Source organism: Colias philodice, chromosome 1 (assembly GCF_061535455.1).
Source record: "Colias philodice isolate Cphi_HAF_F1 chromosome 1, ilColPhil1 Martin Lab GWU primary, whole genome shotgun sequence".
NCBI lineage: Eukaryota > Metazoa > Arthropoda > Insecta > Lepidoptera > Pieridae > Colias > Colias philodice.
Window position 1 is genome coordinate 4,445,014 of NC_143086.1, and position 24,841 is coordinate 4,469,854.

The window sequence follows — 24,841 nt, forward strand, 5'->3', positions numbered from 1 at the left end:
TGGTAGGGACCTAATTATATATTGATTATTGCACGATTATTGTGATAAAAGTTGTTAAAAATGCAATAAAATGGATAGGCCGACAAGAAACTTGCTCAAATCAATTGGACTATATTTAAAAAAAAAGTAATACAACTACTTTTTTTAGATGCGCTTAGATTAGTGTTAATACATTACTTTAATAATCATCCGTCAGAATAGTAAAATACCTAGTTATCTATACTAATATTATAAAGCTGAAGAGTTTGTTTGTTTGAACGTGCTAATCTCAGGAACTACGTCCGATTTGAAAAATTCTTTCGGTGAGATAGTCCATTTATCGAGGAAGGCTATATAGGCTATATAATATCATCACGCTATGACCAACAGGAGCGGAGCAATGTGGGTGAAACCGCGGACACAGCTAGTTAAACAATAAAACGGCAGTTAAATGTTCGAACAAACGTTATTTATTGAAGAACAAACGATAATAAATGTTTATAAACTAATAATGGAAAAAAATATTAATAATTTTGAATGGAGGGGCCAACCAAACAGTATATTTTTATTTTTATGTAATTAAGAACAAACCATGAAATAACGATATGGCTAAAAATTTAAAACTAAAAAAAAGACGTGTGGCACTCGGGGAGCCACACCTCCGTGCCCGTCGGAGTGGGGAGCGTGAGATTTTTTCGTTATGGAATTTCTGGATTCGGTTCCCTGCGCGCAAGGCCCGCGATAGAAGCTAAGCAATAGCTTAAAAAAATGCAGGCGCCAAGTTTGGTGAGCCCCCGTAATTTTAACATCAACATCTATACGCTTCTTGTCAACATCTAACCTACCATAATATTATTACCCTGTGTTATTACCACATTTCTAGTCTGTGAAATATTACTTGTTATTTAGGTGGTCTGTGAATACTGGTTATTAGGTCTGTGGGTCTGTGGCTCTGTAGTCTGTGCTATCTGTGCTGAAATTTTCAAATTGCCAAATGTCAATTGTCAAGCGCAGAGCGACTGCGCCGAGGACTGCGCAGCGCCCTGCGCCCCAAACAAGTTAATTATAGATATTGATTAAAATTAGCTATAATATAATGCTTCTTGGCTATAATTGACTACATTTAGACATCGAGGTTTTATAATAAGTCAACCACAAGTAAATTGTTGAATTCGATAATATACTGATCCAAAACGAAATTAGAAAATAGCTACTACAAACAAGAACTTCAACATCCACAATGAACAGGGATAAAAGAGAAATAGAATATCCAGCGGAGCTGGAATCACAATTCATTCTTAGATTACCTGAAGAACCAACAAAAGCATTAAAGGAACTTCTTAAATCCGGAGAACATTTTAAAAACCGTCTCACCATACAAATTGAAAACGATATGAGGCATGGAGAAGTTCGATTTGACCATTGGCTAATGCATGCAAAAATTGTTGATATGCCAACAATTATAGAATCACTTAAAACAATTGATAATAAGAGTTTCTATAAATCAGCGGATATTTGCCAAATGATGATATGTAAAGAGGAACCAGATCAGCCAGCAGATGAAGAAACCCCCACAAAAAACAAAAAGAAAGATCCTTACAAAGTAGATAAGAAATTTTTATGGCCTCATGGTGTAACACCACCCACAAAAAATGTACGTAAACGCCGTTTTCGAAAAACGTTAAAGAAAAAGTATGTAGAAGGTCCAGAAATCGAGAAGGAGGTGAAGAGATTACTACGCGCAGACAATGAAGCAGTTAATGTTACTTGGGAAGTTATTCAAGAAGAAGATGAACCAAAAAGTAAAGCAGAGAGCAAGGCTGCCTTAAAAGCTGAAAAGAAACCAAAAGCCGAACGAGCAAAGAAAGAACCTAAAAAAGATACTGCACATGCTGCAAAGCCTTCTTCAAATATTTCAACTACAGATATATTCGGAGGAGCTCTCAGTGACAGTGACATCGAAGATGAGAACATAAATGTAGAAATGGATGATAGCCGCATGTCAACATATGATAGAATGTCGGATAATAGCCTCATGCTAGGATTGGGTGATCAAAAACGGTCATTTCCAATTGAGTTTGAATCTGAGATGTTTCAACCCTCCCACAGCAGCATGATGATGCCGAAACATCACAATCGCAATGTGACATCAACTATCACAAGTAAGAAAGCTTTAGAACATTCTTCAGAAGAAGAAAGTGAATATAGCTATAGAGATGATTCTAAAGAGAACATGACAGTTAGAATTGAACAACTTCGAGCTGAACTTGAGGAATTAAAGCAACGTCGACAGAGAACCCAGACTGAAATTGCTGGTATGGAGAATCTAGCTCTGCGGCAACGTTTCCAAGATACTTTACATACACTGAACCAAGATATTATGTATAAGGAAATGGAATATCAAGGACTTATTACTCTGCAAACTTCTGAAGATATTTAATTAATTTATTTTCTTTTAATATTGTAATTGTCATTTCATTATAATCTTAATAATATAACCAATATATTATGTGAACTTTACTTTTATTTCTATCTTATAAGAAAGCTATTAATAACTATGAAGTTGTAAACATAACATAACTACTGTTGATGGTAGTAAGACCACCTTCTTGATACAGTGATTAATGTGTGAACACAGAACCGAGAGGTCCTGAATTACTTTCCCGATGAGAAGAAAAAAGAAGTCTTGGTCAAACAATAGACTAAAGAATATCGATCAATGTGAATGAATAAAGATGTGAATCTGGCACGCACAAATGGGACTTCACATGGGTGATATTGTTTTTCATTTTACTAGGTACAAACTGTTCCTTTTCAATCCATTCTTCTTATAGAATTTATGTCAAGGAGTAGTATATTAATACAGGATTACGTTTTATGGGAAGGTCAATATGCTTGAATACCCAATTTACATTTATAGAAACAAAAACACTATGCAACATTTTAGTAACTCGCTTTTTTGTGAATCAAGCTGTACATAGAATAAGAATTTAGGAAGATGAATAGGCATAACTACTATAAGTAATACTTTTATCATCATGACACTTTGCAATTACCGCTAGGTACTACATGATCAAGATTCGAGCTGGGAGTCTAATCATGGGAGCTATTGGTGGGAACTAAACATCGAGTTTTTAACTTTTTAGTAAGATTTGTCTTGATGCTCATCTATAGGGTAAAATATATTATGTATAAAGCTGAAGAGTTTGTTTTTTTGAACGCGCTAATCTCAGGAACAACTGGTCCGATTCAAAAAATTCTTTCGGTGTTATATAGCCCATTTACCGAGGAAGGCTATAGGCTATATATCATCACGCTAAGACCAAAAGGAGCGAAGCAATGCGAGTAAAACCGCACAGTACTAATTGTTTCGTTGCTATTGTTTTATAACTCATCTATGATCCATCATCCCTATTTAGTAGATACCTACTAAATAGGGATGATGGATGGACTAGGTACACACATTAAATTGAATAGTTTACCTTATAATTCAATACCTAATCATCATAAAATTTAATTGTTGTCCCATGCAGGAGTCAGGAGAACGATCGATAATCGTAACAATTGAAGTGTAATTCTTTGATATTTAGGTACGAGATTTGAATACCTACATAAAGGTATTTTGGACAGATTGAGATGAGGCCAATTTTTGATCCCTGCATACCTAAAGCATTTTGCAAAAAATTACGTCAATACGGTTGAGAGTAACGAGAATTATCCCTTGTTAATCAATTATAGTTTCTAAACCTATTATTAATTCTTGTTTTGTGGTTTCCACATAAATACCCACGCCAATAATATAATGTACCTACCTACCTAGTGTCGTATGTAGGTACATGGTCGCACTTCTGTGTATGCAGTATACACCATGGATTAGGTACTTACGAGCATTAGGTACCCACACAAAATAATTCTGACTGATGACTGGCCTATATTTCAAGGCACAAACCAAAGTAGAGGTGAGAAAAAATGTATTAAACAAATGGTTTAATATAAGATAATAACATTAGTAATAACATAACAGTTACCCTGTTGACATCAGTGTATGTTTGGAAGGTAAAAGAAAACAAGCTGTTATTCACATTTATTTATTATTCTAAAACATAGTCACATGGTATACATCATTTGCATGGTTTGCAATACTTCGAAACAGAGATCTAAAATACACATATCAATATGAAGCCATTTAAATACATTAATGGCATAATATATGACTTACATTGTAACACCGTATTTTTAACACATTGAGATACATTTGTAACACATAGAAATGCTTAAAAACTAGTCCTATTACTAATGAGTAAGAGTCATCAAAATGTTAAGTGTAATATTTGGCATTAAGATAAATCCGCTTAGAGGTTCGGGGCCCATCAATGTGTAAACTGCAGCACCATTGTATGATAATTTTAATTTTTTATATTCACAAAGGTAGGTATATCTTAATATACAATTTTAAAACAATAAAGCCGCTGTTGTGGACCATAACTTGAAATCTTACAATAATCAATATAAATAGTTTGAGACTTATAGCTAAAAGAGATCAATAAAATAGAATCAGGATTATCAAAAGATAAATTTATGTGATATAAAATTAATTATAGGTAAATTTACAGTTTTGATTAAATAATGTTAATATAAATGTAGTTTGTATAAATTATCATTTACCAAATCTTTATACATTATGAACCTAAATACTTATAAGTATAAAATTTACTACATTTGGATTTAAATTATGAGTTATAGAATATAGGAAGTAGAAAAAACAAATCTTAAAAAAATGACATCATTCTGATTCCCAATACCTTTTTTATCCGAACCTGTATTCATATCACAATTTTCCTCACTAGCAGGATCCGATTTAATTCAATGCCTAATTAGGCCCAAATAGGCCTCATTTTAAAATGACTACCTTTATGTTTGTAAATAAGTTCACGATAAAAATCGCCTCTTCCCTTTTCTTTTAATGCCCCCTTTTAATTATTATCATTTTTAAAACCCTTATTTGTTGAACATAACACAGAGATATTGACTTAACTATGATAAGATGACTAGAACATTAACATCAAGTCACATACAATACAATTAATTAATCTTTTTAAGATACATATGGAATGATCACATCAAAGCTTAAATTAATGATTTTATCATGGTAGGTACATATATATGACATAATTTAAGTTAATTAATGGAATAACAACAATCATCTACTACACTACTACATTTTTTTTCCTTATGCTACTAGACATATAAGTAAACATTAAATAATGAGATCGTTGTAAGATTTGTGCGTTGCCAAAGCAGATATTGTAATTTAATAGGATAAGAAGAACCATTTTGGATCAATAAATAAATTAATATAAGTCTATAATTAAAACATTTTGTAAAATATCTGAATAATAATAAATAAAGCTGTGAGTGTTTCATTTGAGTCTTAAATCTCTTAAATAAAATAAGCTCTTACAAGCTCCGTTGGAATGGTGTGGAACCAATGACTTATTCAAAGTCATGTGTAAATTTCAAAACGGCCAATTTTTTTGGCATAGCCACAACCACAATGTGACCATCATCAATCTCAACAGCATCAATCTGAATGATGGGGCTTGTACTAAGCACTGGGCATTCATATGGCTCCATAAAATTGTACTGCTTAACTGGGTCGCAGCTGAACAAATCGAGCTGATCATTGATGTATGGCTTATAATAGATGCGCAGGACACCCCAATTTGTTCCCACAAAAACGATATCCCCATATGTGCGGATGGTAATGATATCCCTCAGTGCACCTTGAGGTATTGGGTGGTGCAGCAGTGCCATCCACTCAAAACAGATGCGCCAATCAAGATGGTCTAACAGGTTGTATTTATGGAATTCATCCAGCATGTTGGGGTAGAATACAATGTTACTTTGCAAGACCAATTGTCTATTGACAACAGAATATATAAATTTGTCATTGCAAAGAACATTCAGATTGTTGTTCTGGAAACCGATTGAAATGATCTCATTCGGAAAGCGATGCACAAGAGAGTTTTCTAAATCCACATCATTCAGATCAAAATAAACAAGATCATCATTCATATTAACAAAATAAACATCGTTGTTCTGAAATGTGAACATTTTCACATCTTCATATGTGATGTGAGTTTGCTGTGGAACCTTACGCATGATAATCAAATGAAAATTGGAACACATAAACAAGGTTGCATACTCATTTTCCATGTACTTCAGATAGTTCCCAGGCACGTAGGGCTCGTTCAACATTCTGGTGGTAGTTGCGTCGTAGTACCTCACGCCGCTGCGGGTGTGGACGCCAATGGTTCCGTTCTTGAGAATCTGGAAATCTATTATCTCCTCTCGCGGTGATGAGGCAGGCGCGAACTCATCCCTTTGCTCTTGAGCAAATTCCAGACGACCCCATAAGGTCAAGGATCGGTATATGTTTCTCCACTGCAAAAATTCCTTCGACTTGTATCGAGCGGTCTTACTCATGGACGGGAAATCAGTAGTGCAAAATTTTTTCCAGATTTCTTCATTGCATAAGATGCCGTCAATCACATTTTTCAAGCGTACGCACGTAGCCCTGCACGCAAAAAGCTCCTTTGCTGTTAAGGGCTCAAAAATTTGCATTAAAATTTCAGTAGGAAGGAACTCCATCTTGTCCTTATGCCAATTAAATTTTCACTACACAAGCGTTGCAACCTGATGAATCCAAGTCGAGCACTGAATTTATAGCACAGATTTATAGATCTTTCCAGGTAGATGAGGAGTGAAGGGACGGGAAGGGGTGTATCGGTGCAACCCTTATTTGTCAACATCCCGGCGGATCGATCGAGGGGTCAAGTTAAATATGACAACCCTACATAGTACGTATAGAATAACCATCCAAGCAAGATCCCCCGGGCGAGACGGAGGATGTGTCTATAATTTGAACACAATTTCTGAACGAGTAGGTACAACAAATAACTGTTCATACATGTGTGCGCATATTTGAATATCTAGGTGAATACCGGTGACAGCTTAATCCTTCCATTTTCGGAAGCCTAAAGACTCGTTACAAAATTTACATAGCCCGTAACATTACAATTTATTTGCATAATATATTGCCATCTCGTTTTTACTAATGTCACAGTCCACAGACTACAGTCTTGCACTTTCTATTCTTAACTGTCAAAAATCAAAATAATGCATAATATACACGATTCGTTCGTACTGTGATATCTATGAAATAAAATTATTTATCATTGCCCTCATATTTCTAGTTATTCATTTTAAAGATCATAGGGAGTATTCAGAGAGAAAGCTTGAAACTTATAAGCGCTTATCGGCGCTTGTCATGTTCATATATTTTCCTGCGCGGGTTGACAGCACTGACAGGAAAATATATGAACATGACAAGCGCCGATAAGCGCTTATAAGTTTCAAGCTTTCTTTCTGAATACGCCCATAGGAAGGATAGAAGGATAAACATACTTAACAAGAGTATAATTTTTAGTGCGTTAAACACTCACTTTCAGTTCAAGGAGGATAGGATTTAAGATGCTTTTAAAGTGAAACTTTTATTACATCGTCTCAAACTTTTTGGTCTGTGTAGAGCATGTCGCGTGTATCGCGGCTGCCGAGTAGGTATACCTACTCGGCAGCCGACCGTCACGCGACATGCGCTACACAAAGCAGTGTTCGGAACCGTTCGAACAGTTTCACTTTTACCGTGATTTCATAAAACCACACAGCATTTTTTTACACATTTTTTAAGCTATTGCATAGCTTATATCGCGGGCGTTGAGCGCGGGGACCGAATCCAGAAATTGCGTAACGAAAAAACCTCACGCTCCCCACTCCGACGGGGGCAGGGAGGTGTGGCTTGAAGGCATAGCATGCATTTTATACTCTTTCTCTAGCGTTGGTAGAAAGCTATTTACTATACTAAAATGCAGATAAACTAACATTTCTAATTTTTAATGAATGGAACATAAAATAACTAACTAAGACTGCAAGTGGAGACCAATCCTTAAAGTAATAAATCATTTAATAATTCATCGACATAATAATAACATTTCCTATTCGGCCATGTTTATTTATTTATTTGGAGATCTTACAGAAACAATTAAAGGCGTATACATAAATTAATGACATAATCAATAATAACATTAACAATTGTTTCCTCTACGTCTCACAGTGAACATAATAGAAAAAGTAAAAGAAAAAAAAACACAATACAAATATTATCTGTTGCAAGGTAGCCAAATATTTAAAACTAATACAGACTTCTGAAATATTAAACCGGGAGAAAAAGCATTAATTTAAGCATGTAGATACTTATTCAAAGTTAAAAGGTTTATACATATAATTGGTTTATTGAACATTTGAAACTATATCGGGAGCATGAAAACAGATCTATTTCATTTAGTTTGTCATTGTGTAAGACACACATTCTGTGAAGTGGCGCGCGTTGTCCTGCGTTGGTTCTGGTATGTTGTATGTGGAAAAGACATTTGGAACGAGTTGGTCGCGAAGGCACACGAAAGGACAAGTCGGCTAGTAAGTTCGGAGAATCAATTTCACCCACACAAATGCTTCTTAAAGTGACAGCATCAGTTACTGAACGTCTGTTGGACAAGGACATCATGTTATATTTTTCTAAGAGTTGATTGTATGAGCATCTGGGAGAGCATAAGCGATAGTTAAGTGTGCGCAGAAACTTCTTCTGTATCATTTCCAATTTATTTATATAGCAATTATAAAATGGATTCCATATAGGAGATACATAATCGAGGTGTGATCTAACTAACGATTGGTAGAGGCAAATAAATGTATCCTTTCGTCTGAAATTCTTAGTAATTCGGGTGATGAAACCCAACATACGGTAAGCTTTATTCAATATGTAGTCAATATGTACGTCCATTGTGAGTTTAGCATCAAGGTAGACGCCTAAATCACAAATAGAAGAGTCGGTATCAAGAATGTGTTCTCCTAGTTTAAATTTTGATGGAATAATATTTATATTTTTAGTAAAACGGACATGTTTGCATTTATTGTAAGATAGGTATAGCTTGTTGTTTTTGCAGTATTCGCCTAACCTATCAAGGTCTTCTTGTATAAGACGAATGTCATATTTATTTGAAATGGAAGAATATATTTTTAAGTCGTCGGCATATAAAAGAAATTTTGAGTGAATAAAGCAACTGGATATATCATTAATAAATATAGTGAAGAGCAAAGGGCCGAGAATAGATCCTTGAGGAATACCAGATGTTACAACTACTGGAGAAGATGTAAAACCGTTCATTACTACTACCTGGACACGATTTTGTAAATATGAAGAAAACCAACGGAAAAGATTGCCTTTTATGCCATTGTAGGACAATTTTTTTAAAAGCAACAAGTGATCCACTTTGTCAAATGCTTTTTTAAAATCAGTGTAGATGGTTTCTATTTGACACTTCTTATCCAAACCTGTAAAAACATAGTTAGTGAATTCAAGCAGATTTGACAAAGTGGACCTGCCTCTTACAAAGCCATGTTGTTCTGCAATAATAAAATGTTTAAGACTAGAGGATATTCGACCGTGAACCAATCTTTCAAATACTTTTGGAATTGCTGACAGTATAGATATTGGACGATAATTTGCAATATCATTTTTGGACCCAGATTAAAAAATAGGGGTTATAAAAACTTTCTTCCACTTATTCGGAAAAATTCCTGTTTTTAAACAATTATTAAATATTATTTGTAATGGCAAAGATATACTTCCACTTACATTTCTTAAAAATATGGGACTAATATTATCAGGTCCTGAGCCTTTATTAGGATCGATATCCTTTAATGCTTTGTATATTTCAGTCTTATTTACTTTTCGTTGACTGTAGTCTGTGCAAATATTCGTACTTGTGTTGTGTTCGTACTCTATTTTCATCTCATGCAAACAGCAAAATGAGCAAATATCTATTATCTATGGTTATTAGCTTGAAACTTGAAAGCTATGATGTTGTGATTTTGGAGTTCTGATAAAATACAAACGTTTTACCGGCATATATTAATTGTGTTGAGGTTTTTTAGTGTACTTAAAAATTATACGTTACTTGAAAATTTATCAGCTTCTGTCATTATTGCATGCCGATTGAGGGCTACGAAATACAATAGTCATAAAAATCGTATAGATCTAAGATCGGTGTTTAGGTGTGCATTTATTTTTAAGAATCAAAGGGGTAAGATAATTATCAGTATCCGGCAGTAATTGCAGTCTATAATGGATTTCAAAATGCATGAGTATACTCATGCTATAGTTAGCACAGTAACAAACACAATACGCAAAGGAGACGGGGCGGACTATAGAGATTCACGTCGCCAACATGATTGTTATGTTAGGCTATTGAGTGAACTTAATTTAGAAATTATTGAAGTGGACACGGGTTCCGCATTCCCAGAAAATGTGGTACTTGAAGATCTGGCGTTAGTGTGCCACGGAATAGCGTTATTGTCGAAACAGAAACCCGAAGATGAACATGCAGTAAGTAACACCTTTTTTAACTAAACAAATTCTGTCTCTAAGTCTAATTTTTATAACTGATTGTTAATAACAGCTTGTCAAAGGCGCATATCAATAGGAATCCAGGATACAATATGTAAAACTAGAAAAAGTGTGTTAAATAATTTTACTAGGTTATTCCTTGTAACACACAAGCAATTGCCATATCTCTATTTTAAATTTATTGTGTTTTATAAACATGTAACGAATAATAATATAAGAAGAGGCTTGAGTAAAATTTTCGCTCATTTATGGTTGACTCATAATATAATATAGTACCTATGTCACCTATTACCTTTTTGCACCTTGACATTTTATTAACCTCATTTTAACTAGTTGATACAATTGGCTATTGGGGTCTATGAAATGCTTGCTTAGTACTTACAGTATTTAGAACATAGTTATGAGTGGAGATAATATGCTGTCGCATTATTTGATTATTTCAATATCTTAGTAGTTTTGATATCAATTAAATTATGTTTATTTTTTTGAAATAATTTAGTTACTGTATTATGTTCTTTAATATTCTCTGTTTAATTTGTTCTTGCCTGATTGGGAATTTCTTTTTTTATTTCTGTATTTGAAACAGGTTTACGTAATGTTAATTTAAATTTAAAAAATATATTATTTGTTATCCATCCTATTATTATTGCTAGTTTTTGCTTATTGCCCAGTGGCATATAATTTTTGAATATGCTACTTATCAATAAACGTTTTCAGGTGAAAGCACTAAAGCATGTACTAGAAAAAGATCTCGGCCAGACCATCATTGAAGTAACTGATCCTGACGCTAAGCTTATGGGATCTGATGTGTTATTTACAGGTTTGTGTGTGCTTTTGCCGGTGCAATATCACTTCTTTTGCAATTTTTATGGAGCATGTTCCTTTGCGTTCATTGAATTTAAGTGCTTATAAAATCTTCGTTCGTAGCGTTCTTCCACTGTGCGTTTTAGGAGGAACTTCCAACCGTGCACTACTCCTCTGTGGAACAACCTTCCAAATTCGGCATTTCCTAAGGACTATGACTTGGAATACTTTAAGAAGAGAGTGTACTCCTCCCTCAAAGGCCGGCAACGCACCCACAATACTCCAGAATCTGTGGTTGTTCATGGGCGGCGCTAATCATCGCTTTCTCGTTTCATTTCAAGCTTGTTTGCCAGCTTATACATAAAAAAATGGTTGCCTGTAAAGTCGGTTTTACGGGCGAAGATTTTACGTGACAACGTCTTTTTCTCGATCATAGTTGAGTGGGAGAGAGACGCAAGGCATTCGGCGGGCCTCTCTCTCGTTCGGTGACTCATCGTAACGTTACCGAGCGTTACACTTTTTCATAAGTGACTCCCAGTCGCAACCTAATTTAAGACGTTGTCACGTCAAAAAAAATATTACAAGAGTAGAAAATGCATAATGAATATCCAATTTTACATATTACAGGACAAGAATTCTTTGTTGGTATCTGTGAAACAACAAACGAGGCTGGAGCGATTGCTGTTGCTGAAGCTTTCCCTGAATTTCCATGTACACCCATCAAGGTGTGTTTTTGTTTTTAATACATTTGCATGTTTATATACACTACCTAATCAGGCAACTTGTATCTTATCTGTACCAAATTTCATACAAATTGGTCCAGATATTGAGGCGTGAAGAAGAAACAAACATACAGGCAGATAGATAAAAAGTTACTTTAGCATTTATAATATTATAGTTAAGATTTATGTTACATGGTTACTATATCCAACAGGTAGCAAAAGGCTCGCAACACCTCAAGAAATACATAACAGTGGCGGGGCCAGATGTGCTCTGTGTGGCCGCGAGTAAGGAGGCAAAGGAATTGCTCAAAAAGATGGAGAGAGAAGCGACATTCTCGTACCAAACTCTCACAGTACCGGAGGATGATGCTGCTAATTGCTTGTACGCAAATGGTACATTGATACATAGAGCGATTGAGGAGATACCACAGTCTTTTAAGGTTGGTGTTTTATTTATTTGTCACAGTACACACAGTATACAGTCAGTGTTTGGTATGATACTTCAAGATGTAATGTATTGTACCAAACACTGAATGAACCTAAGGATAATGTAGCCGACTGTTTGTACGCGAATGGTTCATTGATACATAGAGCGATTGAAGAGGTACCGCAGTCTTTTAAGGTTAGTTTCTTCACTACATAGTATAAAACAAAGTCGCTTTCTCTGTCCCTATGTCCCTTTGTATGCTTAAATCTTTAAAACTACGCAACGGATTTTGATTCGGTTTTTTTTAATAGATAGAGTGATTCAAGAGGAAGGTTTTAGTATATAATTTATTAGGTTTTAGACAAAGCGGGCAAAGCCGCGGGCGGTAAGCTAGTTTATTATATTTACCATACACTGAATTCGCTAATTAGAAGATGATGCAGCAAGTTGCTAGTACGCAAATGGTACCTTGATACATAGACGATTGAAGAGATACCGCAGTCTTTTAAGGTTGGTGTTTATTTTTGTCATTAGATATATTGTGTGTGCTAGTGTAGGTCTAAAAATGTGGTATGTATAATATGTATATTGCCTCGGTGAACCAATTTGGATAATTCTTTGCTTCTTTATATTGGTCATCTTTCCAAAGTTCTTGCTGCATTTACATTGTACATTTTATTTGAAGTGTACCAAGATAAGAATTTTTATCAAAGTAACATAACTTCCTCTTTAAAATATTAATGTAAACATGAAAAAAAAATGTGATTTTCAGGTGTTTTGTGAAAAAATCGACTTCGCAAGACGATCAATTTGCTTCTCGGAGTTATCGAAGATATCTTCTGGACTCAGCGCTTGCTGCCTTCTGGTGAGGAAGCCCTAAAACCACCCAGTTTGGTATTTTTGTGAAAATTACTGATTTTTCTTATTACAACAGCATATTAATGCAGTCTTCCAAATGACCGTGATTGATCTAGAATGATTAAGCTAGATGAGGATAATAAAAGGAAACTTAATAATAATAGGACAATTCGAGGCAAGTATAACGGTTATATTTACTATTAAATAACTTTATATTTGTATTAGTTAATATATTCGTTAAACTTTAAATTAACTTGCTATACAATAACGTTTTAACTTCCTTTTTTTAATACAATATGATACTAATTAGTATCAAATACTTAGACATGCTAGTGATTTTTTAAAAAATAATAATAAATAATTTGGAAAATCCAAAAGTGCACGCCTCATAATTTTTTTTTAATAAATATTTATTAATTATTATTTTTGTTTATTTAATAACAATTAAACCACATCGAATCAGACCCTGAAAAATGAAAGGGTTCTATTCCTGAGCATACTCAAGCGTAAGAGAAAAAAAAAGACTCGATTAGTAAAGTATTTCGGTCGCTATCGTGTTAACAAGAAAAAGGATCCGCACATACAGACACACGGACGTCCAAGACAGAACTTTTTTAAACTGTTTTTTAACTAGTTTAAATAACAAAAATGACATCAAAAATATCATGAACGTTAAAAATAGTGTTTTTTCTTAATATGTGTGTGTATGTATTATCTTACAAGTGCAATGTATCATGTATGATACATAAAGACATTTTAAGTTTGAAAAATCAGATGTTTTGCGCGAAGTGACAGTAGTACCCACCTCAACGCTTCGCTTATGAGGCGTGCAATAGTTAATAAGAGAAATCAGTAAACACAAAAATTATATGAAAAGCGTACAATACGATAAGGCTAATGTATTATTGTGTTCAAATGCTATCTTACAATTTTGGCATAAAACTATATTCCATGATATTAATAAATGTAACGGAGAAATTCAAAAGAAAATTAATATTTATTGTTATTGGCATAAAAAAAATATTCTTCGCTGAAAATTTAAAAGTAATTTAGGCTCATGTAAATTAGTCTGTGTGTTGAAAAGGTAGTTATTCTCTCTTTTCAAAAGATATGGCTTTTGCTATTAATCGGTCAATTTAGAAACTTCAATAAAATTGTCTTTTCAACTGATATTTGCACATTCAAATAATATGACTAATCGTTAAACTATGCAATCATGAATCACTTAATTTATTATATTTTTAATTATCATAGTTTACATTTTTAATATTCATCTATTTTTAATCTTAACTGACTGATTCTGGGTTGTTGTAGCGTAGATGTGAATTCCAAACAATTTATACTTCCCTGCACTTAAATAAGGGAAAAAGGAAATAAAAAGTTTTATAAAAATAAATATTAATATAGAGACAATGTTCCCGAAATATGCGAGGAATTTTTCCTTGTACATTTTTCTATAATCTACCTAAACGCCCATGTTTTTATTGTGTTCTTTATTTTATATTTTATTATTTTACATATAAAATATGTATCGACATGCACAAACAGACAAACCTCATACCTCATAGTCTAGTTGTATAAAATCCATTCCCTAAATATTAAGACTGATCACTATAAAGTCCTATAAGTAATTTATTTTTTTCCTTTAATTTTTTGTACGGTTTGTGAGAAATATAAGGTAAATATTATAATAATAACTATATCACATTAACATACATATTTTTCATTTTAAATTGCAAAAATGATTATTGTGGATGGAATAAGGAATACTATTCCTTTTTAAATCAATGTTACTACAATATAATTTTCTCCTTTAATTTTGAATAATTTAACACAATCGTGTGTATAACATCAAATATGAACAAAGGTGACTAAAAATTAAAGTTGTAATATTTTTTTTCTGTTTCGTCATCTCGATTACACTTCAAAAATTAATTATAATTTTTTTCCTGCACAGCATCAAAAATCTGCTTTTATCTAAACAAAAATAAGACTAGAGCTTTAGATTAAACTATAGCTAAGTCATTATAAGTGCAAATAAATAGGCCATACAATCAGCATAATAATTAGTTTATACTATAATAATATGTTCCGTAGGTACAAGGAAAGAGATAAATATTTTTCACGACCGTACGTTATTATAAGCATTCCTAATTAGCACAAACGTTTGTTATCTGTTATATTGTTTTCAATATTTTATGTTTTCCTTTTGTGTTTATTTTATTGAGTATATTATTATTTTAGGTTAGATCCAATAATCTTTTATTTATTTTATTATGCTTACCGAATATTTTAAATAGCTTTTAGTTTTAATATTGACTTGTATTTGATTAATTTATTATATTCTAAAAAACTTCACATAAAACACTTGACGATTTTAAAACAGCAATCCTTAATAAAATAAAATAAAAAAAAATTAAAATCTATTGTGAACTTTATAGTTTCATATGGCCGCTTAAATTTTATGCGCGCTCAGTAAAATGATTATAAACATAACAAACATGGCAGAAATAAAAAAAATAAATAAACAGGCGAACATAACTAGTACATAGACATTGATCAAGTAATAAATAGGGATAACTGAAGTACTATAATAGGCCTTGTTCACATTGGGCAGATTTGGCCCAACAATATATGATCGTCGATGTTAACCGCCATTATGCCGATTATTATGAATAAACATCTACAATGATGGCTGACCATAGACATTTAGGCCCTCTACACTATCGTGATTGCCCCTACTTGCTCAATGCTGCTCATTGTAAATAGGGCCCTTAAAGAATTACAATTTACTAGGTTAGGTTCTACATTTGAAACTACATAGACTGTCAACAAGTGCCCTTTCCATTCGAATCTACAAACTTGTACCTAATTCAATATATTAAAATAACCCTATTTATTACTAAGTCCATAAGATTCTCTCCCTATTTTGTAGAATTAGGGTCATAAGAAATGATGGCAATTGATGATATTCATTAATATAAGGTTCGTTAGGAGCAATCAAAAAACAAGAGAAGCAGTACTATAAGTGACTGTTTAAACTTGAAATAAGAATCTCTAAGCATGCGTTTTACTTATACTATTTATAAATGTGTAACGTTTTATTTTTAATGGTTGTATAGTGTATCGTGTGATGTGAATATAATGTCATTCGATATTGAGTTATGTGTCTGGTTGTTAGCATGCTATTGCTCTATTAAGGGAATTAATAAAAATAATTAATTTATAAAAAATACGTGTATACGCAATAATTTTGAAATTAAACATTTTATCTAATTGTGAATGAGTATGGATAATATTATATTCATATACTTAATTGTTATTCTATAATTAATTTTACTAAAATAGAAACCATGAATGTGAAAAAGATTGTGTTAAAACTTAATCGAGATGTTCGATTGTTGTTAAAATGAATATCAATATATTATGGGCTCTAAAAATTGTTCAAATGCAAGTGTCTAGATGCTTAAAGTTAATTCAGTGCTTCTTAAAATATACTCTTCCTGTATTAGCTATACGAATTAAGATATATAGGCATTTTTGAGACGTCTCTATTTAATTTGCTCTTAACCATAAACAATAGAGCGGGATACCTGTAATTGGAAACCTCGAAAGAAAAAAAAAATAAAATGGATGTAGGCTGTCTTTCTATTCTCAAGTAACTAAACATGGTACACTTTTTGTAAAAGCAATACGCGGGAGAGAAAGAGAGAGTACATGGATCTTATCTCTCTCTCTTACCTAGAGATAAATGTATCTTTAATACTATGCTTTTAACTTGCCCGCTAATATTGAGTACACTTCTCAATGTCATTTTTATATGTGATTGTATGAATATTATGCTTTTTTGTTATTTGCAAAGCACAAAACTATTTATTATTATTAGTATATTATAATACACCAATGATACTTAAATATCTGTAGTACAAAGTATTCCTATTTATTCGTATGTTTTATGAAACGCATAATCTTTTAGGTTGTATTAAGTATACAATTTTATGTATGTATATGCTACGTCCACACTGAGTGTGATTGTATACGATTGAAAGTGGTTCTGTGTGGACACACCATTATTTCCTTTCGAGGGTAGGTGCCAAAAGTGCTACACGTGTTTATTTTTGCTCTTCAGTAAATAATTATTCTAATCATTGTTTTAAAAGTAAAAAATGCTATAAAACACCTACGTACTCACCGGAAAACATTCCATTGCATATTCTATTAAAACTAATAATTCTTGAACTACAAACCTTTTGTCTTGCACTGATTGAATTGGCTGTCACTCAACAACTGATTATTACAATAAATAAACATGGATGTGATATCACTAAGGGAGTCTATGGCACAGATGTCAGACATGTTCAACAAGAAGATGTCGGAGTTCCAGCAGGAATTGCAGAAAACCACTACTACCTCTACCTTGGCAAGTCCCCCATCTCGGCTAGCATCTGATTTTAGCGCATTCCGCTCTTTTGTAATCACCTCTCTGCAATGCTTGCAAACTCAGATGGACTGTCTTTATAAGCTATACGACAATCTTGAGATGAGGAACCGGAGAAAGATTCTTCTGCTGCATGGTGTCCAAGAAGGCAAGGATGAAAACCCTACCACCACCGCACTAAACATACTCTCTGAGCGTCTAAAAATCTGCAATATGCCTGTGGATGGTATTAGTCAATGCCACAGATTGGGAATACCTAAAGACAATAAGCCTAGGCCTATTTTGATTAAACTCCGTGACATCTCCATGAAGGAACAAATCTGGTCAGCTAAAACTAATTTGAAAGGCACGGGAATCACCTTATCAGAATTTCTCACTAAGAGTAGGCACGACATTTTTATGGCTGCTCGGAGTCAGTTCGGTGTATCTAAATGTTGGACCAGGGATGGTAATATCTTTGTGATTGGTTCTGGAGGTGTTCGGCATCGCATCGAGGATTTGGCTGATTTAAAGGCCATTGCTGTTGCTCCATCGGATAAACCTAATCCAGGTACTGCTGCTACCACAAGTCATGTAGTCAATGATCCTTCTAAAGACCTTAAAGCAGCTCGCACCAGAAGACTGATGAAAGCCAAGTAGCCGACCAGTCTAACTCTAGCACTTGCACTATTTTTAAGCTGTTAATGTTATGTATGTAGTTATGTATTTAGTTTGCCTGTATAAATTCTCCTTTGATGTTTTATCTGTTTCCAATAGGTTTAGTTTTAGTATCTATATTCATAACACAGAATTTTTTATATCACCTTCAATAGTTTAACATTTAATTAATTTTTTATAATACCGTCTACAATCTACATTATTTGTTTACATTCAATCTATCTGTCAACTGTCAAGTGTCTAGTGTCTGCTGTCATCGAGCCTGTCATAGTCTATGCGTTCACAATTATTAACAAAATTATTGCCAGAGTAAAATTGCCCATTTATAAGTTACCTAATTTTATTTTATTCTTTTTTTTCGAATCCGTTTGTGTATTTAAATAAGTGCATAATATATATATATTTTTTTTTTTCTCATTATTTGTACACTTCTTTCTTCTTTTTTGTCTCTCTATTTGCTTTGTATTCTCGAATTATTTAATAATACTATTGTAATTTATTCCGGAGGGTACGGTCTCAAAGTATTATTATTTTTATTTTATATATTTTATTAGTTATTTATTTATTCTATTAATTAGTATACATATATATATCTATTTATCTATTTATCATAATTATAACTATATATTTTCATCCATACGTTTTTTATTATTATGTTAAATATAAATGCCGATTGTCAAGATAGTCCTTCATCCTCCTTTGATTCTGCAGATAGTGGTGAGGATAGTTTTCATAGTGCTTGTACCCCTCCTCTCGACCTAACCCTTTCTTCTATATTTAGTAATTCCCAGAAAAACTTTAATGCTGTCCATATTAATGCACAGAGCATTCCGGCACATTTCCCTGAAATGCTTGCATCATTTGATTCAAGAAACATCCACGCTATCCTAGTTTCCGAGTCATGGCTCAAACCTTCACTTCCTTCTCAGCATTATCTCCTCCCCGGCTTTCACCTTATCCGTAATGATCGTATTAGCAAAGGTGGGGGTGGTGTGGCTATTTATCTCCGCTCTCACATCCCCTATAGTATAATCCGCTGTTCCCCTCAACCTCCATCCGTCAACAGCACCGAACATCTCCTCATAGAAATCCAACTTTCCTTGTCTAAAATCCTTCTCGGTGTATTCTATAGTCCTTCCCTAACTATAAACTACTTTTCCTCCCTAGAAACTTTACTCGATGAATTGTCCCCGCAGTACAACCACCTAATCTTCATGGGAGATTTCAATACGTGCTTGCGGAAAGGTGATAGCCGAAGTAGGAAGTTACTGTCTCTCCTTCATTCTCATAATCTTCATACACTTCCTCTTAATCCAACCCACTTTTTTCCTGGATGTACCCCTTCCCTTCTCGATCTTATAATAGTTTCCGCACCCAATTCCGTATCAAAGCACGGCCAGTGCTCTGCTGATGCTTTTTCCTACCACGATCTTATCTATGTATCCTACAAACTCCGTCCTCCCAAATTTAAACCTTCCTCTACCCTGCTCCGTAACTTTTCCGGTATGGATATTGAGTTGCTTTTGGCTGATGCAAACGACACTGACTGGGAGACCGTCATAAATGCAGAGTCCATCGACTTGAAAGTAAGTGTGTTTAACCATCTGGTCATTGCGCTGTATGACAAACATGCACCTCTTAAACTTGTCAAGAAAAAACATACACCTGCGCCGTGGCTCTCACCTGAACTGAAGTCTCTTCTTACCAGGAAAAATCGTGCAAAGGCCAAAATGAAGACAGCTAAAACAGATCAAGTGCGTGAAAAATATAAAAACATTCGTAATCGTTGCAACATATTGTGTAGAGATGCACAGAGACGCCATATCCATAACTCGGTCGAGAACGGCGACCCTTCTTCAATATGGAAGTTTCTTAAATCCTTAGGAGTTGGTAAATCTTCTTATAATTGCCCCCCGTGTAACCTTAATATCGACGCTTTAAACGCTCATTTTTCATCATCTTCCAGTCTTAACGATACTACTAAACAACAAACGCTTAATTTTCTTTCTACCACTTCAGCTCCTGTTTTTCCCCCGTTCTTATTTAATCGTTGCACTGTGGGAGAAGTTAAGAAGACAATACTGTCCATATCTTCGAACGCAGTCGGTGCTGACCTTGTAAGTCGTAATATGGTCCTTCCTATCCTCGATATTATTGCTCCTGTGATTACCCACATCCTAAATTTTTCAATTACCTCGGGCAAATTTCCAAAGACTTGGAAAGATGCACAGGTTATTCCTCTGCCTAAAAAATCCAATCCTAGTTGTTTTTCCGACTTCCGTCCCATCTCTATTTTGCCTTTCCTCTCCAAGGTCCTAGAACGTATCATCCATACCCAATTAAGCTCATATCTTAACACTCATAACGTACTCTCTCCTTTTCAATCCGGTTTCCGTCCTGGCCATAGCACGACTACTGCTCTCGTTAAGGTCACTGATGACATCCGTTCAGCTATGGACAATAAACAACTTACCATACTATGTCTTCTTGATTTTAGCAACGCATTCAACACTGTTAATCACGACATTTTATTAGGTATGCTACGCCTGGTCAACTTCTCCCCCACAGTTCTCGATTGGTTTCAAAGTTACCTGGGTGATCGGCGGCAGCGTATCTTGTTGGATGGAAAACATTCTTCTTGGTGTGCTGTCTCCGCTGGTGTACCTCAGGGCGGCGTCTTGTCACCTCTCTTATTTGCCATATTCATAAATAACCTCTCCTCACGTATAACTTCTCTCTACCATATGTTTGCAGACGACTTACAAATCTACCATCACTCTACACTTGATAATTTATCTAATGCTATTATCACTATAAACGCGGAACTTGCTACGATAGTAACATGGTGCGAGCAATTCGGCCTTACAATTAACCCTTCCAAAAGCCAAGTGACCATTGTTGGAAGTCAGTACCTTATTTCGGAGATTGACTGGGGTGTTTTGCCTACTGTCAAAATTGGGTGTGTGGATATTCCTTTTAGTAAACAAGTTAAAAATTTAGGTGTGATTATTGATCAAACGCTTTCTTGGTCTCAACATCTCCAGCTACTCAGTCGTAAATTATATGCTGCATCTAGCTCTTTACGACGCCTTCGCAACTTTCTACCCATACCGACAAAGGTTATGTTAGCACAGTCCCTTCTCCTTCCTATTCTTGACTACGCTGATGCTTGCTTTCTCGACTTAACATCTGAGCAATTGGATAAGCTTGAGCGACTTCAAAATCATTGCATTCGGTTCGTGTACGGTCTCCGTAAATACGACCATGTCTCTCACTTTCGTAAGAAGCTCAAGTGGCTCCCAATCCGCCTTCGCCGGAATGTTCATTACCTACAACTTTTGTATCGAATCCTTTTCAATCCCAAATCTCCTTCTTACCTAAAAGACCAGTTCCAATTCCTGCACTGTGATAACTATTCTCTCCGATCTGTGGACAGGTTAGTGTTATCTATCCCTTCGCACCGCACACAATTCTATGGTGGCTCCTTTTCTGTTACTGCCGCCGGTTTATGGAACTCCCTGCCCGTTAGCATTCGAAAAGCTCAAACATTGTCTAGCTTTGCCAAACAAGTCCGAGGCCATTACCATAACGTAGCATTTAACTCCGATCAGTAAGTTCTATATTTGTATGTTTTTATAGTTTTATTTCATTATATGTTTTATTTTATATATGTATTATAAATATTGTATGTATTTTATGCATATGAGTATGTATTTATATGAATTAGTAATAATTATGTATGCATATATAAGTGTATATATTTATTATTTATGTAGTTGTGTACTTCAGACCTACCTCCTCCTTTATCACTTCACACAGTGGGTTGCCTGGAAGAGATCACTCTTTAGTGATAAGGCCGCCCTCTGTGCTAGTTTAGCTATAATTTTTAGTTTTAAGTAATTTGTATAACTAGCATAGTAAAGTGTTATAAATAAAAAATAAAATAAAATATATTGTGCTTTTTAATGTAATTTATATTTAGCAAATTAGCAATAACAGCCCTTATGTGACAAATTTTAAATGCTTATTCTAAGATGTCAATGCGTTTTAAATTGATTGATGGAGATTTCTCTTTCATCATGTTTATATGTATATGAAATATTTTTCATAAACAGTATCTACTAGATAATAAATAATTAAGAAAAAAATGCAGCAATCTTTTCAAACATACAATTTTTGATGTTGAATTTGTAGTAAATCTACGTTTTTTTGTACAAGAAACATAAATTATTAGCATTAGTGAAATGTGCAAACAATGTTTTTAAGTACATATTCTAAACATCAAGAAGAAACAAGTACCTATTTGAACAAAAGTATGTTATACTCAAATTTATCTATGTAACAATAAATATTGCTTCCATTTGCAAACATTTTTACAATATAACGTTTAATCTCATACAGAAAACAGGACGTATTATAAATTTATAAGAATTAAGAACTTTATTCATTTTCTATTTATTGGGTAGATTAATAATTTGTATACACAAACATTATTTAAATTTTGATCTTGTTTTTTTCATTTCAAGGACACATAATTAAAAAATATAATAAGATACGCAATAGCAAGAAATACTTTTAACAATATAGTATAAATAGTTACATAATAACGTTTTTCAAAACTTTCAAGTACGATCCGTTGTCATTATATCTTTTTGGGTCACATTTTAATACATTTTGTATGGATATACCTAATTTTAAAACTTCGCTCTTAATATTTATTAACTGTATCGCTTCCAATTTATATGTAGAAGCCTTCAATAAGCTTCCATTAAATCGTCAATTTAATAAACTATGAATACTCTAGGAACCTGAGAATTACCTGATTGTAAGTAGTTTCTGGTAGAAGTAGATATATGGATATTCGAATAAAAATGTTTATTGTCCTGTTATCCTCTGAATAAAGGTTTAATCTAAATTTTTTACCATTTTTAAAATATATAACCGAATAGTTACATGTACCTGTAAAAGTAGTTCTGCTAACAATTGGTATTTTAATAATATGTTAGTTATATGTATGTAATATTCAATAAAATTGTATAACTTTATTTAATCTTCGCACAATATAGCTGTGAGCTTATCCACATATTAATTATGCACAAATAAGTATTTATTAGCATTCCCCTGTATTATTAGTATGATAATTATCGATATATCGACGTTTTTAATATTAAATCGTATTTATTGTATTGTTAAATTTTGTATAGGTAGTGCTTCTAAGTGAATGTTAGAGGGATTTGTATCTATGTGATAGATTTTAGAATCCATTAATTTATTTGCGAATTATCAATGTAGGTACCTATGTATTGTGGTCTCCAAGTTAAGAGTTTCGGTGAGATTGTCTTCTGTTTAACTACGTCTTATCACATTTATGTATAGAGAAGTCATCAAATACTTATATTGATGTATAATTTATTTATTATTTATTATATAAGTGTTCAGAATTTCTTAATTATAGCTTATTTTGTCTGACTTACATAAAAATAATGCTTTGTATACTTTGTTAAATAATTCTAATTTTTGTCTGATTGAAAGCAAAACTGTGAAAAAGTTATTAAGAGGAAATGCGTTTGGTATTTTCGCCATAGAAACGCTCTTACCTGTTTTCTCCTTGAATATTGATCACTATAGTCGAGCCAATTTAATAGGTAACATTTGACGTCTATCAATTTTATCTTCGAAGAGTAACCTGCTTAAAAACATCGATTATAGTGAAATTACTCGATACGGATTTGAAACATTTGTCAATCGAATTTATTAATTTATGATGATTTTTATTCACAAGTAATCAATGCATTCGATTTTAGATGTCAGATTTCGATTTTTAGAGTAACGTCACTGGTATTTAAAAAGAAAAAAGGTTTATTAACACAATTTTGTAGCGACGTCAGTTCTTCAATTCAGAAATTGTTTATTATGTTTAGTATGGTTTATCAGTAAAATGAAATCTTAAAATTACTTGTATCGGTCATTATTATTATAAATATGTAATCGTAATTCAAAAAAGTTAAGCAAATGTGCAGTTCTAACAAAACGAAATATCATGATATTCTATGTCGTCGTTACTAGGTTACGTTGTTGAATTTTGTTGAAATGTCAAATGTTGCCTATTAAAATGGCTCTACTATAAGCAATGAATTTTTACACAAGAATAATTAATTACCAACTTCTATGCCGCCTATGTTTTATTTTTCATGACAATTTATAACACAAATTGACAAATAATGAAAAAAAAAACAGGGCACAATAGCCTTCTTAAGCCGGCTACTCACGTACCTGCCGCAGGGGCAGTATTGGAACAATATCGGTTGCACGGCGGTTGCAGCAATTTCAGCTGTTCATTCTCCTTGCTTGCCTACATCACAATTGAGGAGCCTTCAAATATTGCCCCTGCTGCAGGTACGTGAGTAGCCGGCTTTATTCAGTTCATAAAA

General features: G+C 33.5%; 2 protein-coding genes and 1 pseudogene across 2 annotated transcripts; 2 read left to right on the plus strand and 1 right to left on the minus strand.

The window, feature by feature from the left end:
* The first annotated feature begins 1,014 nt into the window (after window positions 1-1,014).
* On the plus strand, window positions 1,015-2,499 carry LOC149491100 (transcription initiation factor TFIID subunit 7 pseudogene; annotated as a pseudogene).
* A 1,499-nt stretch (window positions 2,500-3,998) lies between these two features.
* LOC149491101 (uncharacterized) lies at window positions 3,999-6,897 on the minus strand. Its single transcript, XM_089700821.1, has one exon. The coding sequence runs from the start codon at window positions 6,628-6,630 to the stop codon at window positions 5,473-5,475; it is 1,158 nt and encodes a 385-aa protein (XP_089556947.1). The 5' UTR covers window positions 6,631-6,897; the 3' UTR covers window positions 3,999-5,472.
* Window positions 6,898-9,917: 3,020 nt separating this feature from the next.
* Window positions 9,918-13,638, plus strand: LOC149491102 (N(G),N(G)-dimethylarginine dimethylaminohydrolase 1). The gene is made up of 6 exons (XM_089705406.1): window positions 9,918-10,483; window positions 11,222-11,324; window positions 11,936-12,033; window positions 12,243-12,470; window positions 13,230-13,418; window positions 13,451-13,638. Exons 1-5 carry the CDS (start codon window positions 10,223-10,225, stop codon window positions 13,335-13,337), a joined length of 798 nt encoding a protein of 265 aa, XP_089561532.1. The 5' UTR covers window positions 9,918-10,222; the 3' UTR covers window positions 13,338-13,418; window positions 13,451-13,638.
* The last annotated feature ends 11,203 nt before the right edge of the window (window positions 13,639-24,841 follow it).